The 17589-nt window shown below is 46.1% G+C and overlaps 1 protein-coding gene and 1 long non-coding RNA gene across 4 annotated transcripts; one reads left to right on the top strand and one right to left on the bottom strand.

Moving 5' to 3' along the window:
* Nucleotides 1–6142: 6142 nt before the first annotated feature.
* Nucleotides 6143–15392, bottom strand: TMEM14B (transmembrane protein 14B). 2 transcript variants are annotated; one of them, XM_003897052.4, is made up of 6 exons: nt 15280–15392; nt 13595–13658; nt 13191–13267; nt 12210–12311; nt 8187–8277; nt 6143–6647 (listed from the first exon to the last, which is right to left on the bottom strand). In XM_003897052.4, exons 2-6 carry the CDS (start codon nt 13615–13617, stop codon nt 6596–6598), a joined length of 345 nt encoding a protein of 114 aa, XP_003897101.1. In that variant the 5' UTR covers nt 13618–13658; nt 15280–15392; the 3' UTR covers nt 6143–6595. The 2 variants fall into 2 exon arrangements, with proteins under 2 accessions (XP_003897101.1, XP_009202701.1); XM_009204437.4 differs by having other exon boundaries at nt 15042–15370.
* Nucleotides 15393–15497: 105 nt separating this feature from the next.
* LOC116275239 lies at nt 15498–17316 on the top strand. Of its 2 annotated transcripts, none has more exons than XR_004184193.1 (2): nt 15498–15700; nt 15936–17316. It is a non-coding gene; the product is annotated as an uncharacterized LOC116275239 (long non-coding RNA). The 2 variants fall into 2 exon arrangements; XR_004184192.1 differs by having other exon boundaries at nt 15583–15700; nt 15855–17316.
* Nucleotides 17317–17589: the final 273 nt, after the last annotated feature.

Below are 17589 nucleotides of genomic sequence, written 5' to 3'. Positions count from 1 at the left end.
AGTTTTTCAAAAGTATACCATATAGAACTTTGACCAACAAGGAAAAACTTCACATTCTTCTTAAATACATGTAACATTCACAAAAAATGTAACACTATTGTTAGGCCACAAAAAAAATCTTAAATTCTCAAATGTAGAAATATGCAAGCCACAATCTCTTTCTACAGTGTAATAAAATTGGAATATCACAAAAAGCCATGGCCCCCAAATCTGTCCACTTAAAAATTCAAAAATATTGTTCTAAATAAATGTTTCAAAAAGGAAATATCAAAATTGAAATGAAAAGCCTTTTAGAAATGGACAATAATATACCTCTATATTAACACGTGTAACATCCAGCCAAAACAGATCTCAGAAAAAAATTATGCGCATGGTTTATTTGTGAAAGAAGCGAGTGTGGAAAATATGCTGAATTTGAGCATTTAATGTAGGAAGCTAGAAAAAGAGTAACAATGTAAAAAAAATGTTTTTAAGTAGATTTCAGCCCAGTAGCAACAAGCATACCTAGTACTCAGATACTGGTTTCCACTGTTCAATAAAAGGAACCAGGGCTACTTGGAGAAATGGCTGATTCTAGTACTAGGACAGGAAATATACAAGATGAGCCTAGAACGTCTTGTAGTGCCAGACAATAAGGAAGTTCTACAAACACACAAACTAGCCCAATAAAGAAGTTCTACAAACACACAAACCCTTTGGCTATGCCAAAGGGACACAGAGGTCAACTGAGTTTCCAATGGCCAAAGCTGCAACAATTTGAGCAAGAAAGTAAGCATTACAACCCCAAGAAAAAAGAACTATCCATGAGTCCATACTAAGATGAATGCATGGATGAATGCATGAATGGCCAAGTGCAGTGGTGACTCACGCTTATAACCCCAGCACTTTGAGAGGCCGAGCTGGGTAGATCACCTGAGGTCAGGAGGTTGAGACCAGCCTGGGCAACATGGTGAAACACCAGCTCTGCTAAAAATACAAAATTAGCCGGGTATGGTGGCACACGCCTGTAGTCCCAGCTACTAGGGAGGCTGAGACAGGAGAATCACTTGAACCCAGTAGGTAGAGGCTGCAGTGAGCCCAGATTGTGCCACAGCACTCCAGCCTGGGCGAGAGGTCCCAGGCGAGAGGTCCCAACCTGAGGTCGGGAGTTCGAGACCAGCCTCACCAACATGGAGAAACCCTGTCTTTACTAAAAATACAAAATTTGCTGGGCGTGGTGGCACATGCCCTTAATCCCAGCTACTCAGGAGGCTGAGGCAGGAGAATCGCTTGAACCTGGGAGACAGAGGTTGTGGTGAGCCGAGATCGCACCATTGCACTCCAGCCTGGGTGACTAAGCGAGACTCTATCTCAAACAAAAGAGTAAAAATGTGAAGTGCTTTCCAAAGACACAAAATCTTGTAACGGCCCAATGGGTTCACTTTGCCCTTTGCCTAGACAGAGCCGATTTATCAAGACGGGAACTGCAATAGAGAAAGAGTAATTCACACAGAGCCAGCTGTGCAGGAAATTGGAGTTTTATCGGTACTCAAATCAGTCTCCCAGAGCATTCAGGGATCGAAGTGTTTAAGGATAACCTGGTGTGCCGGGGGCAGCCAGTGAGTCAGGAGTGCTGATTGGTCCGGTGGGAGATAAAGTCATAGGGAGTGCAACCTGTCCTTTTGCACTCAGTCAGTTCCTGGGTGGAGGCTACAAGATCAGATAAGCCAGTTTATCAATCTGGGTGATGCCAGGTGATCCATGAAGTGCAGGGACTGCAAAATATCTCAAGTGCTGATTTTAGGCTTTACAATAGTGATGTTACCCCAGGAGCAATTTGGGAAGGGTCAGAATCTTGTAGCCTCCAACTCCTTGTGACTCCTAAATCATATTTTCTAATCTTTTGGCTAATTTGTTAGTGCTACAAAGGCAGTCAAGTCTCCAGGTAAGAAGGGGTTTGTTTTGGGAAAGGACTGTTATTCATCTTTGGGTTTTTTGTTTTGTTTTGTTTGACACGGAGTCTTGCTCTGTCGCCAGGCTGGAGTGCAGTGGCGCGATCTCGGCTCACTGCATTCTCTGCCTCTCAGGTTCAAGCAATTTTGCTGCCTCTGCCTCCCGTGTAGCTGGGACTACAGGTGCCCACCATCACCATGCCAGCTAATTTCTTTTTGTATTTTTAGTAGAAACAGAGTTTCACTGTGTTGGCCAGGATGGTCTCGATCTTCTGACCTCATGATCCACCCACCTCAGCCTCCTAAAGTGTTGGGATTACAGGTGTGAGCCACCACGCCGGGCCTTCATCTTTGTTTTAAACTATAAACTGAGTTCCTCCCACAGTTACTTCAGCCCACACCAGAATGAACTAAGATAGCTTGGAGGTGAGAAGTAAGATGGAGTTGGTTAGGCCAGATCTCTTTCACTATCTCAGTTACAATTTTGCAATGGTGGTTTCAATCTGAAAGCCATAAATAAAATGTAATAAATTTGATTTCATAAATGTTTACTTTCTGTACAACAGCAAAATAAACAAAATCAAGAGACAACAAATGAGAGGAAAATATTTTCAATACATATGATAAAGAACACATTTTTATACTAGAGTCTCAGACTATCCAGTGTTTTCAATTAAAAAACCAAAAACATGAACAAATGAGATTAAAGGCAGCTCACAGAAAAAAATATAACTGGTCAATAAATGTATGAAAGATGCTTAATAATTCATAACTAAATCACCGAAACCATTAGATAACATTTTTTGGATAGATTAGGGGTTGGCATGGACAGAGCAGGAGCATCGCCATCTTGGACAAGCCCTCATTCTAAAGTTCACCTTCATAAAAAACCGCCTGAATTCAAAGGGCATCAGCCTAATGGCTAAGGTCAGCACTACCATAAACCACAACATCTTCAACCAGAAACCTTCCAAACTCCTCTCAGACCAGAGACATGCTGGCCCCAAGATAAGACCCCTCCAGCCGGGAAGATGTTTGTCCCAAGATAACCCCTCCTCCCAGAGAGATTCCAACCCCGCCATGGACACACACAAACATTCCAAGCGTCTGGTAAGTCCCCTCACCCTAAAACCAATCTACACTCTTAGTCTGTAGGAGAAAGTGCTCCTAACTGAAATCGGCTGGGAGGCCTCTCAGGTTTTAACTAAAGAAAACCTGTCTTTGACTGCAAAGCCGCGTTTCATGTTTCTTTCTTCTTTCTTTAACTCTTACAGGCATGACTATGGTCAGCGAGCCAATTCTAGTCCATTGCCTGTTTTTGTGCAGACAGCAAGCTAAGAATGGATTTGCATTTAGAAATGGTTGAAAAAAATCAATATAAGACTACTATTTTGTGATATGTAGAAATCATATGAAATCCAGATTTCAGGGCCCATACGTACAGTTTTATTGGAACAGTTACACTCATTTACCGATTGGCTATGGCTGCTTTCATTCTACAAAGGCAGAGGTGAGCAGCTGGGACACAGATGGCCTGCGAAGCCTAAAATACTCACTATCTGGTCCTTTACAGAATAAGTTTGCAGACTTTCAGCTTAACGTGTCAAAAGATTTTTTAAAAGTTCACTTTCACAGTTAGCCACCGCTAGTGGGAGGGTAAATTGGTGCATTTTCTTCTGAGGGCAATCACAGTTTTAAATGCTGAGATGCTCTGACTCTGCATTGAGGAATGTAACCTACAGATTCCTTTGCACATGTTCATGGGGATTTCCATGAGGGTATTTCTTGGTACACCATCCTTTGTAATATCAAAGGCCTCAGGGGATCTGCCCACCTCGGCCTCCCAAAGTGTTGGGATTACAGGCGTGAGCCACTGCTCCAGGCTATCAAAGACATTAAACAAGACATATTTCTATCAGTAGGGGAATGGTAAACTAAATAGTAAACATCCGTACAACTTAAAAGCCATTATAAAGAATTAGATCTTGGCCCGGAGCGGTGGCTCACGCCTGTAATTCCAGCACTTTGGGAGGCAAGGCGGGTGGATCACCTGAGGTCAGGAGTTCAAGACCAGCCTGGCCAACATGGTGAAACCCCATCTCTACTAAAAATACAAAAAAGCCGGGTATGGTGGTGCACACCTGTAATCCCAGCTACTCAGGAGGATGAGGCAGGAGAATCACTTGAACCCGGTAGGTGGAGGTTGCAATGAGCTGACATCGCATCATTGCACTCCAGCTTGGGCAACAAGAGCCATACTCCATCTCAAAAAAAAAAAAAATTAGATCCCAAAAAAAGGGTTGAACCCAGCTATGCTACATAGTTTCATGCCTTTGAGGCACTGTACGTATTGTTCCCTCTATCCGAGACATTTGCCCTTCCTTACCTATGAAATCCTCATAGACAACTCACAAAAGGAGTTCATGTCAACTGACTCATGAATCAACTGACAAGACTCAGTTTAACTATTGGTTGCTTTGTGAAGCCTCCCTTGACTCCCTAAACAGAAATGCCCACTCCCCCACTTGTGCCCCCACAGTAATAGGGATCTACCTCCATTATGCACTTATTTCTCTACTGCCTTTGTTTAGACGTCCGCCTCCTCCACTAGACTCCAAAAGGGCAAGCACCATGGCTTGTTCTTTGCACTGCTAGGACCCAGCGCAACCCTTAGCAGTAAATACTCCGGGACCTTTGCAGAGAAGCAGGGACGAGGGGACCTGGCAAGGGCTATGAAGACCTCCTGCCTCTCATCTGCGGACAGCCTTAGAATTTTCCAGGCTGATTGCTGGGGATCAAATAGTCACACAGGGATCTACTTGGCACCTAAACTAATTCCCACCTTCAGGGAACCTTGTCATTCAGGATTCAGGTGCTCCTCTAGGACTGAAGGTGGCAAAACTGTGTGCCCTTTGGAAAAACTTCATGATAGATGAAAACAGGGCCAACACCGTGATGCAAACTCTTAGCTATGGAAGCCTGGGAGGCTGGTAGGTTTGGATGGTCTATGGCCTTCTGATGCCTCTACCACTGCACCACAAGTGCCCTTAATTGTCCAGAGTCCTATAAAAAAGGATGGAAAACTAGGATCACCATCAAGGGGCTTATGCAAATACATAAAGTGTCTGAACTATACTCTAAACTCAACCAGTATCAGGGGAAATTAGTAGCAAATACCTTTTTTTTTTTTTGAGACAAGAGTCTCGCTCTGTCGCCCAGGTCGGAGTGCAGCGGCGCGATCTCAGCTCGCTGCAGCCACCGCCTCCCGGGTTCAAGCAATTCTCCTGCCTCAGCCTCCTGAGTAGCTGGGATTACAGGTGCATGTCACCACACCCAGCTAATTTTTGAATTTTTAGTGGAGACAGGGTTTCACCATGTTGGCCAGGCTGGTCTCAAACTCCTGGCCTTGTAATCCACCCACCTCGGCCTCCCAACGTGTTGGGATTACAGGTGTGAGCCACCGCGCCCAGCTCACCTTTTTAAACGGAATGAAAACTAAAGCAAGGGGCACCAGATTAATTCTTCATATTGAAACATGAATAAAGTAAACTAAAAACGTACCAGTATCCAGTAAATGTGTCCAATGTAGAGACCAAATTAGGTGATTCAAGCTCTAGATGGGTCTTCCAGTTTCACAATTACATATGAACTAATTAACAACAACAATAAAAAAAAACACACTTTTTTTTCTTCTTTTTTTGCTACACAGTCCTAATCATAGAAATCCTCAGTGGCTAGGTACAGTGGCTCATGCTCATTAGCCACGACTTTGGGAAGCTAAGGAGAGAGGATCGCTTGAGGCCAGGAGTTTGATACCAGCCTGGGCAAGAGCAAGACGGCATCTCTACAAAAAAATAAAATAAGTTAGCGAGGTGGTATGCACCAGTAGTACCAGCTATTCAGGAGGCTGAGGTGGGAGGACTGAACCCAAGAGTTTGAGGTTACAGTGAGATATAGTTGTACCACTGCACTCCAGGCTAGGTGACGGAAAAAGTCCCTGTCTCTTAAAAAACAAAAAAAATCCTCAGAGATCATTTTGAAACAAGCTTCAATGCAATGTACAATCAAATAACTTTCCTTGGTCCTTAAATTTCTCAAAATAGGTAATTTCTAAATATCAACAAAATACTTTCAAGTTGCTATATCTTGCGGCTAGCACCATGTCATTCTATGAACTAGACCAGCTCTGGCAATGAAGACACCATAGGAAATATTATTTATAGTAAACTTTATTTTCAATGATATTTCACTTAACATAATTTCAAAGTCAGTCTGTGGTCTAAGATGAGCAGAAGAACAGATACTCTATTTTTTCACACTGTTCCTCTGAGCACGGAATGGGGTTTCAGGGTTCTCAATGTCAACACCTAACATTTTACCCTTGAGATTTACCTATAGATACAGAAAGAAGAGAACATCAATATACAAGAATCGATCTCTGTGAGGGTCTCAATAAGCTCATGTTACATCCTCATTATAACCTCTGTAGGGTTATAATGGTAACAACTGATTTTCCACCCCTCCGCCAAGTTTGGTGTCTTTTTTTTTTTTTAGGTAAAATGTCAAATGCAAAAATGCTGCACTTATTTCTCTTAATACATTGAAAATAGGGGAAGATGCAGATTTTTAATCCTTCATGAGTCCAAGCTGGAACATGACTTCTGCTAATCAGATGTCATCAACATACGAACTCCAACTTTGGCGGCCATCAGCAAACTGTTTAAAAGAAACAAGATAGAAAACGTCAGGTAAAGGACAGAACAGGCAACTATGTTTTTAAGGAACTAAACTCTGCAGGTTCCTCACAACTGTGTGGGGGAGGAGGTACTAAGGCAAGAGTGGTCAGAGGTAAAATTTCCATCCCTGGAGGAACCAGAGAAAAAGCAAGCCAAGGGACAGTCTCATACTGAGGTCTTAAAATAGCACACATGAGCTGGATCCTAATCCAACTGCCAATAATTTGAAGAGATGAAGAAATGGAGGCAAGAGAGAGCAAGGCCGCCCCACCCTCAGGGATCTGATTAATGGTCGAAGCTCCAGCCTCTCAGTTTACTGCTCTAGACCTTGTTCCACATTGACTCTTTTGCTTCAGGTATAAAATATTGGCCGGGCACGGTGGCTCAAGCCTGTAATCCCAGCACTTTGGGAGGCCGAAACGGGCGGATCACGAGGTCAGGAGATCAAGACCATCCTGGCTAACAAGGTGAAACCCTGTCTCTACTAAAAAATACAAAAAATAGCCGGGCGAGGTGGCGGGCGCCTGTAGTCCCAGCTACTCGGGAGGCTGAGGCAGGAGAATGGCGTAAACCCGGGAGGTGGAGCTTGCAGTGAGCTGAGATCCGGCCACTGCACTCCAGCCTGGGCGACAGAGCCAGACCCCGTCTCAAAAAAAAAAAAAAAAAATTACACTGGCAGCATCGCAACTGCGATGAGAGTAGAGTATGCAATCTTTCTTCAAAACAGGTTTGTTAAAATTCCCCTGCCTTCAGGATGTCTTTATCACACTTAATAACCGATTTTTTTTCTTTTTTTTGAGACGGAGTCTCACTCACCCTGTTGCCCAGGTTGGAGTGCAGCGGCACGATTTCAACTGACTGCAACCTCTGCCTCACCAGTTCAAGCGAGTCTCCTGCCTCGACCTCCCGAGTAGCTGGGATTACAAGCATGCACCACCGCGCCCAGCTAATTTTTGTATTTTTCATAGAGAGGAGTTTCACCATGTTGGACAGGCTAGTCTCGAACTCCTGACCTCAAGTGATATGCCCGCCATGGCCTCTCACAGTGCTGGGATTACAGGTGTGAGCCACTGTGCCTGGCCTACAACTAAATTTTTTTAAAACCACAATTTGGTTTACGTATTATAATCAAAATTAGAAAACAGGATTCAATCAAAATTCCCTTCTAGTAAAATTTTCTATAAAAGACACCTACACATCTAAGAAATATGGGACCCCCACACATTCCCCGCAAGTCACACAAAAGGTTGCAGTCATAGCTTTGCACTAAAACTTCTGCCACCATACAGGGAGGAGCTAGGACCAGAGAAAGCCATCTCCACAGTGAATGGATATACTCATGTCATTGTGACATTAAATCAACCATTGTTTTTGAAGCATCTCCTATTAGTGTATAAATCAAATGTCAGCTGATGCATAGCATCAGATATCCTGAAACAAGTTAGGTTTTGAATGCATAAAGTATCCTGGGGAATAAACTGAACTCTACATGGTAAAGAAAAGTAACAAATGAAAGTACCTGGCACCTGCAATTAAACCTACAGGCATGACTTTTCCATAGTAGTATGATCTCAATCCCAAAACACCAACAAAAGTAACAGATGTAGCAGCTGAAAAAGATACAAAGAAGGGTCAAAACTCATTACATCTTCTACGCAGGGGAATCAGAAGTGGACCAAGCCCCACCCATCTCTCAAGGGTCACACCTCATCCTATGCTTATTCCTCCTTCTCCAAGTAGGGGGAGATTACTGGCTGCCCACATCCTATGCGTCCAAGTACCAATATTGGCCAAACAGGGCCCTTCACAGCCTGGGCCCTGCCTGCCCTTCCAGCCTCATCTCTTACCACTCTTCTTCTGCAAAACCCCCCCTTTAGCCATCAATGTGTTAGTTTTCTCCAAAATGCTGCTGTTTCTCACGCCCTGCAGACACTATTTCCTCTACCCCGCACTCAATTCCCACTGGGTAACTGTCAAAGCACCTACTGCATGTCAAGCGCTGTGCTAGGTGCTGGAGAATACAAAGGTAATTGTAACTGTCTTTGCCCTTTTACAGTGCTTCAGGTCTGATGGGACAGACTTTAAACAATCACACAAAGAAAACCAAGGTACAATTTGTGCTTCAGGTATAATTGATGCTACACAAAAAAGCTCAACAGGGGATCAACCTATTCATGGAGATCATGCAAGGCTTTTAGCCAAGGAAGTGAAGACTGGCTGAGATCTGAAATTACAGGAGTTAATAAGCTGAAGGATGGGAAGGCCCTTTCCAGGCAGAGGGGACAGTATATGCAGAGGCCCAGTGGTTGACAGGGAGCGTGGCACATTCACCCTAAATGGGCACTGTGGCACAGAAGTCAAGATGCAGTTTGCAAGTAAGAGGGGCCAGGCCACATGGAGCCTTGAAGGCCATACTAGGGATTGGGTTTTCATCCTAAGAGCAATGAGAAGCTATTAAAGGCTACTAAGCAGAAAGATGCATGAACAGAGTTGCATTATTATTATTTTTTGAGACAGTCTCACTCTGCAACACAGGCTGGAGTGCAGTGGCATGATCTCAGCTCACTACAACCTCTACCTCCCCGGTTCAAGCAATCCTCAAGTCTCAGCCTCCCAAGTAGCTGAGACTACAGGCACCTGGCACCATGCCCGGCTAATTTTTTTTTAATTTTAGTAGAGACGGGGTTTCATCATGTTGTCCAGGGTGGTCTGAAACTCCTGAGTTCAGGCAGTCCACCTGCCTTAGCCTCCCAAAGTGCTAGGACTACAGGCATCAGCCACTGCACCCGGCCCAGAGTTGCATTTTGAAAGCATAATTCTAGCTGTACCATACAGAACAAACTTCAGGGAAACTAGAGGGTACATGGGGATACCAGCTAAGGAACGTCCTTGGGAATGCAGGTAAGAAAGAGGGGATAACTGGGACTAGGATGATGGTTGTGCAGATGAAAAAGAGGACAACTCAGGATAAGGGCTGGAAATAGTGTCGACAAGACCTGCTGATGGATTAGTCAGAAAGGGGGCGGTGGAGGGGAAAGAGAGCAATCAAGACCCGAATGGATGGAGAACAGAAGACAGGAGGAGTGTGTGGCCATGAGGTTAGGTCTGGGCAGATTCCTAGAGACATCTGAAGGAAAGTGGGCAAATGAATACATGAGAATCCAGCCTGGAGGAGAGAGAAATTTGTGTCATTTGTGTATTGGTGGAAATTAAAGGCATAGGCTTTGATGGTACTTATAAACTGTCAAGTGAGTAGACAAAAAGAGCCTGAAGAACTTCAATGTCTAGTGGCCAAAAAGGAAAATGAGTTGCCAAAAGAGAATGAGAGAATAAAAAGGGAAACCAGGAGAATGGAAAATGATTGGTCAACCATGCTGAGAACTGCTTATTGGCCAAGTAAAATGAGGACTGAAAAATGTAGATTGGATTTTGTACAAACACAGGTCACTGGCAGCCTCAGGGAGAGCTGTTCCACAAACACAGGGACAGAAACGGAGACTGAGATGGGCTGATGATGTGTGATGGGAAAGGAGGCATAAATGATATTTTTTTTTTTTTTGAAACGGAGTCTCGCTCCTGTTGCCCAGGCTGGAGTACAGTGGCTTCATCTCGGCTCACTGCAACCGCCACCTCCCAGGTTCAAGTGATTGTCCTGTCTCAGCCTCCCGAGTAGCTGGGATTACAGGTGCCAGCCAACATGCCCGGCTAATTTTGTATTTTTAGTAGAGACGGGGGTTTCTCCATGTTGGTCAGACTGGTCTCGAACTCCCGACCTCAGGTGATCCACCTGCCTCGGTCTCCCTAACTGCTGGGATTACAGGCGTGAGCCACCACGCCCAGCTACATAAATGATCTTTAAGAAGTGTTTGGTCTACCGCCATACCGCCCTGAACACGCTCGATCTTGTCTGCTCCCAAAAGCTAAGTAAAGTTGGTCCTGCATGGTACTTGGATGGGAGAATACCACCCCACCTTGGGGGAAATACCAGGTGCTGTAGGTTTCTGGCCTCCCATTCCCTCCCTCTTGCCCTCTTGGCTGGGCATGGTGCCTCACAGCTGTAATCCCAGCACTTTGGGAGGCCGAGGCGGGCAGATCACCTGAGGTCAGGAGTTCCAGACCAGCCCGGACATGGCGAAACCCCGTATCTGCTAAAAATACAAAAATCAGCCTGACATGGTGGGAGGTGCCTGTAATCCCAGCTACCTAGAAGGCTGAGGCGGGAGAAGCGCTCGAACCCAAGAGGTGGAGGTTGCAGTGAGCCAAGACCGCGCCACTGCACTCCAGCCTGGGCAACACAGTGAGACTCTGTCTCAAAAAAAAAAAAAAAAAGAAGTTTATGAAGAGGAAAGAGACAAGCACATCTGAATATCAATGGGGGGATCCACCTAAAAGGAGGAATACAAATACAAGACAGGATCCTTGCCAGTGTAAAGGTCTGGAGAAGGTCAGGGAGAAGACACTCAAAGCACAGAAGAGGACACTGGTGTTGGAGAGGAGGGAAAACAGGACAAGGTAAGGCTTGGAGATTAAAGGTTCCAGGGAGTCCCCACTTGATGGCTGCTGTTTTTTCTCTACAATAGGCATGAGGTCATTTGCTGAGTGGAGCAGGATCAGAGAAAGGGAAAAAGCAGGCTCAAAGTCATTCTGCAGCATGAGGGAGGGAGCTGTTAGGCAGAGCTGCGACCTGGACGCACCTCCTTCCCCAGCACACCACATTAGCCATCACTGACTTTCCTTCCCAACCCCGGCTGATGGGTACAGATCACACGGCTTCTCCCTCCCACATGGCACTCACTCTCACACAGGGTTTGTGGAGACAGTGAGGAACCCACACTCCTAGCAGCGTCTGACACGAGTGGAGCCCCACAGAAAGGTGCTGAAAGCCACCCTGATAAGAAGGACTCCTCGGTCCCCCACCCCACTCACTGTCCATGCTGCTCAGAGGGTACATTTCTAGTCCTGCTTCTACGCTCATGTCTTACTTCCCCAGTGAAGTCAGTTGAAAGCTCCTGGAAGCCATGGCCTATGTCTTACATATTTATTTAGCTGACTGCTAAAGAGGTGATTTTCAAATGGGAAAAATGCAACGTGGATGCAAACCTAACCCAGATGTGTGATATTTTAGTATGCTGAGCCCAATGGTTTTCAGCGGAAAACCTCAACGGTTGACACATATTTGTCTTACACAAGTTTAATGCTAATTTTACTGGGTAAATACGGGTAACACAAGTTTGATGCTAATTCTACTAGGTAAACACTGAAAATAAGGCCCACAGAGGATGGATGATTTTCTGAGAGTCACACAATTCATGAGGTATGGAAATCTTTCCATATTCTCTACATAAATCATAAACAGGAACCAGGACAATTCCCGTCATCCTTCTCCTATTTTCAAGCTTTCTGAGGACTTGGACTTGGAGAAGCAGTGAAACTGTAGTAAATTAAGTGTGAAGAACTCGCTCCATCCCACCCAACCAGGGTCGTTTGGAAAAGAGTATTGCAGATACACGACTGCCCTAAGGAGACGCTGAAGCAGACATACCTAGGAAAACCCAAACGTTCCTTGGATCCTGAGACATCTGGTAAGAACCCAGGCCAGCGAGGCTGCCGAAGAGCAGCCCTGCAGCCAGGGACGCCACCCTGCCTAGAGGGAAGCAAACACAGCTTGCATTGTAACGTCAGGCACTTATTTCACTAACGGAATCCACCAGACCCCCTGCCCTACAAAGGAGGACAGCACAGAGAACTCTCAACACAGCTCATAGCCAAGGTGGACTCAAGCAGGAAGATGTTTCGGGGAGTGTGCTATCTTCTCAGAGAAGTCAGGGTCTTCCCACCCCATTTTTCTCTCCTCTAATAGGCAGGACACTTCCATCTATGGAAAGGAAAGAAGGCCATCTTCCCTCCTTAGATGGAACTATGGCTAGTGGCTAGGCCTTCTTTCTAAACAGGCCTGATCAACCATGAAGGGCTGGAACTGTGTACAGGCAGGACCTCCAGCAAATCACAAAAGGAGAGGGAAATAGGGCCAGGTGGTTAAAAAAAATAGAAGACCAGGACAATAAGAATTCTGGTGCAGGGGTTGGGGTGGGAATGCAGGCAAGGACTAGGTGGCAGAAAAAAGCACAGCCACTGACACACCCCTGCCTGGCCTAATGAGGAGACTTCAAAATACCAGTCTGTGTAGACCAGAGGTTTCCTCCTACCTGAGTCCAGAGACGGCACTTGGGGGTCGTGGCTGATGCATGGTAGTCAATGATAATAACAAACTACAACCACCCCTGCCTGTCTTTAGATAAAGAGGCAAAAACAAGTAATTCCACAAGAGGCCTGGCTCAGCTTCACCAGATAACCGGAAGGCAAGTGCAGGAGCTGCAACACTGACAAGGAAGCCTGCACTCCAGCTTGGGGACCTACAGCAAACCTGAATGAAACGAGCTTGCTTCTCAGGGGTACCCGGGCACTCACATTTCACTGCAACAACGTGAAGATGTTAAGAGGCTAAGTAACAACAAAACCATACCTGTTTTTACATAGCCAACGATCCCACCAGAAACAACCACTGCTGTGTAGCCAAAGCCAAACCAATGCAAAGGCACTCTGAAAACACGAGAGAGAAGTCAGTGTTAACCGGGCTTTAAAAACAAACCATATTGTCATAGGATGGGACTAAAAGGTCATCATTCCCCACAGGTTCTATCACTGAAAATAAGGCCCACAGAGGTTGGATGACTTTCTGAGAGTCACACAACTCAGCAAAGCCAGAGCTGGGACTCAAACCCAAGTCTCTGGCCCACAGGTCCAGTGATCCTCCCATCCCCCACGCAATCCCAGGCAGTCAACTCTTAGGGTTCTTTTCAGCTGAGGAAAGGAACTCTGGTTTCCAGAAGCTCCTGGCTACTCCATACCCATTTCCTGTCCACTCACAATGGCAAGGGGCTCTTCTCCATTCTTCTCTTCTCTGTCCAGAAAGACTACCCCAAGCCTGCATCTGGGGAAAACAAGCTGGATCAGAGGTGGTTAAAAGCACAGCTCTCCAGCAGTCAGAAAGAAGTGTGTCCAACCCGCAAGCTACGCACCCTAAGTCTCAGTATCCTTCATGTACCATGAGGATAACACTGGTACCCATTTCCTGGGGCTGTTGTGAGCATTCAACGTATGACACATGCAAAGGTGCTTAGCACACAGTAACGCTGAACAGATGCCGATCATTTCACATAGGCCCACAGGAAACTCAGCCAAGATCCACTGACCAACTCTATAATCAGGGAATGTGTTAGCCATTTCATCAAGTACTCACGTTATCACTAAATCGGAAAGCAAATACTCCCGTGCCCTTAATCCAACTACTTTCGTGTCTCTTTCAGGGGGAGGCAGGGGTGTTGCTTTTCGTCCCCGCTGCAACAGCCAATTTCAATACTCAAGTTTTTTAGAAACTTCTGCATCCAACTCACAGTTCTTGTTAGGAGGGCAGAAGAGGGGGTAAAATATATGAAAACTCAGATCAAAATCACATGTGACATTGCAACCTTGGAAAAACAGCTGGTATTTTCTTACAGAAAAGTATCCAGCATGCAGTGAGCCTAACAAGATGGAAAGCAATGCACACCCCGTTTATTCTGTTTAAAGAATTAGGCCAGGCAAGGTGGCTCACGCCTGTAATCCCAGTACTTTGGGAGGCCCAAGCAGGCGGATCACCTGAGGTTAGGAGTTCGAGAACAGCTTGGCCAACATGGTGAAACCCATATTCTATTAAAAAATACAAAAAAAAAAAAAATCGGGCATGGTGGTGTGCACCTGTAATCCCAGCTACTTGGGAGGCTGAGGTGGGAAAATGGCTTGAGCCCAGGAGGCAGAGGCTGCAATGACACATATTCAGGCTACTGCACTCCAGGCTGGGCAACACAGCGAGACACTCCCCCCACCCCCCCCCCAAAAAAAGAAAGAATTAAGCTCCCATAAAATGGGGAAGGGCTGAAGGCTTGGGATCTTGCCCACATTTCTTTTTTTTTTTTTTTTTGAGGCGGAGTCTCGCTCTGTCGCCCAGGCTGGAGTGCAGTGGCCCGATCTCAGCTCACTGCAAGCTCCGCCTCCCGGGTTTACGCCATTCTCGTGCCTCAGTCTCTGGAGTAGCTGGGACTACAGGCGCCCGTCACCTCGCCCGGCTAGTTTTTTGTATTTTTTAGTAGAGACGGGGTTTCACGGTGTTAGCCAGGATGGTCTCGATCTCCTGACCTCGTGATCCGCCCGTCTCGGCCTCCCAAAGTGCTGGGATTACAGGCTTGAGCCACCGCGCCCGGCCTTGCCCACACTTCTTAACTCGAGGCGGCACTGAGTAAGGGAGGCTTTTAAAGAGATGGAGCAACAAACCCACCAGGAAACGGGGCAACACTATGCGACATGGGTAGGCCTTTCCCTCAGGAGCTCAGGGACTCCGCCCATCCACAGCTTCTTTCAAGACACGCAGAAAATACCGACGAGAAAAGCACCACCACACGGCCTAAAGGCCCGGCTGAATCGGCAAGACGAAAAGCAGAAGGCCGTGAAACTCCTAAATAATCCCTAAAAGTGGCAGAAAATAATAACCATACTCCCCAAGGATCCGCACCGACCTCCCGAAGGCCCGCGCGGTCCACAAGCGCGCACAAGCCGCGAGGCACAGCAGCCAGGTCTCGCCGGACACGCGTTTGCGTCCGCGCTGCGTCCCTGGAGCGCGGCAGGGCGGGGAGAAAGGCGGGGCGTCGTGTCGCCTGCGCAGTGTCCTGGGAGAGGGGAGAGCGGAGAATGGAGACGGTGGGGGCGGGGCTTGAGCTGCCGAATAGCGGCACGCGCCCGGCATCCCGGGGGCGGGGAGTGGGACGGTGCCTCGCCGCGAGGGCCGAAGGCGGGGAACGGGGCGGGGAATCTCTGTGCTTCCTCAGTCCCCAGGCCCAGCACCTGCACGGCCGACCAGCTCCACTCCCAGGTCCAATCCTGAGTGGCCAAAAGCCGGAAACCCGGAGCTGGAATTGCGTCTTGCACAAGCTGGACCACGTAAGCTGGGCCAGGCCGGAGGTGGAGGCCACCGCTGCGGGAGGAGGGCATCTGAGGCTGGATTTTGAAGGACCCCATAAATAGAGGGTATAAACCAGATGCGGGCCATCAGGGAGGAGTGTCACTCTAGCCCGATCTTGTTTGTTTACACCAGGAAGGGCCTGCCTTCTACCTGCAAGAAAATATGACGGCTGCAGAATAATATGGCTCAATGCCAAATATCCGTTTGTTTTAGGGAGTGAGGCTACTTGAGAAGCATCTTAAAGGCGGAGAGAGAGCAAGTTAAATCTGATTTCCACGCAGTTCTGTGGATTTCGAATGTCCACAGCATGATGTTATCTCCATTTCCACTTCCGAGCCGCTCCTGTTCCCTGTGTTTCCCGCACCACCATTCTCTCAGTTGCTCTACACTAAAATTTGCTGTCATCGTTGACTTCTCCCTCTCCTTCATCCCCTACAAGTATCAACATAGACAAATCCGATCAATATAATCATCAGTGAATAAAGCAAATTACAGCGCATATTCTTAAAGACAGACTTTTCACTTGCAGCAGCACCTACCTTGCAGAGAGCTAAGTTGAAGCCCGTGTTTATTATAGCGGATTCTAACCAGCCAAAGCTGATAATGATTAAGAACTTGCAGGAGTTGCAGTATGCCAGACCTTCAATTTAATTGAAGACTTTCCTGAACAATTAATAAGGAGACTTGTCTTAACTAGCAGGGAATGGCTTTAGGGACTCATTCTTCCCTATGCAGGCGCAAGCCTAAAACCTTAATTAGGATCATCCACGATGATCCTCGAGCCCTTCCCTCACCTTATATTTGAAGAGGCTGAACCTCAGAGAATTAAAATTACCTACAGTCCTGGTCACTGGTAGAGCTATTGTTTAAAGTAAGGTCTAATGTCAAAGCCTACATCCTTAACTCTACCATATGCTGCTTCTTGTAGTGTCGTTCCTCAACCAGAACACATAGCTCTTCTGTGTAGGAAAAGTCCATCAAAACGTCATAAATTAAAGAAATTGATTTCTGCTCTATTTCAATTAGTACCAGAGTAAATCAATCAATGATTTCTGTTTGGGAATGTTGCTAGCTGGTATTAACGTTGTTAAGAGATAGCTTTTCACTGGGGGCCCACTGAGGTATCGGAATCCTGAAACACAAATGTGTCAAAAGGGTGTGATCAAGACCATGTCAGGGAATGTTAAGTTTTTAGTATTTGGTCACTGAGGCCCATCAGTAGGTTTGGGTGTTTTGTTTTGTTTTTCCCACAAAGAGGCTTTGAGGAAGAATTGTGTCTGGTAGACACAGGTACACACAGGTGTGTACTCACACAGCAAGAGCAGTAGAGATCATCTGCCACAACAGAAGAGCTCATGAAGAAAGGGAATTGAGCTTCAATTTAAGCATTAGTTTATCAGTTTTGGAGCCTGAATGTGTTGAACTTTACAAATTAACAGGTCCCTGAACAAAAATGTAAAAAATCCCAAGTTGCAGTCCGCCCAGGTAATTCATGTCTATCAAGTGTCTACAATACCAATTTCTACATCTTTGGGAGTATTTTACAGGTTTGTTTGAAGAGCAAGGTCAATAACTCTTTCCCCAAGAAATAAATCATTTTTTAAAAATGCCTTATTTTCTTAACCTACCCCATCTGCCACCTACTTCTAGATCATATTTATTGGAGCCATAAAAATATTAGCAAAAGCATATGCAGTGCTTATTATCTGCCACTGTTGGAAGCGCTTTACATATGTTAACTTACACTTCATACCAACTCTGTGCAGTGAGGACTATGAATATCTCCTGCTTTTACACATGGAAGAAACTGAGGCACAGAGTTCAAGGTCACACAGCAAATGGCAGAGCTGTCCTAACTCTGCATTTG

Source organism: Papio anubis, chromosome 6 (assembly GCF_008728515.1).
Source record: "Papio anubis isolate 15944 chromosome 6, Panubis1.0, whole genome shotgun sequence".
Lineage (NCBI taxonomy): Eukaryota > Metazoa > Chordata > Mammalia > Primates > Cercopithecidae > Papio > Papio anubis.
The sequence above is the reverse complement of the archived record's forward strand: the minus strand, read 5'-3'. Positions and strand labels throughout refer to the sequence as shown.

Excerpts from the sequence above, each read along its gene's own strand:
- TMEM14B (XM_003897052.4), bottom strand. The coding sequence starts at position 13,617 with ATGGAGAAGAGCCCCTTGCCATT. Across the intron at positions 13,268-13,594 it reads GAGAAGAGCCCCTTGCCATT|AGTGCCTTTGCATTGGTTTG; the intron begins GTGAGTGGACAG and ends TCGTGTTTTCAG. Across the intron at positions 6,648-8,186 it reads GGTTTAATTGCAGGTGCCAG|TTTGCTGATGGCCGCCAAAG; the intron begins GTACTTTCATTT and ends TCTTTTAAACAG.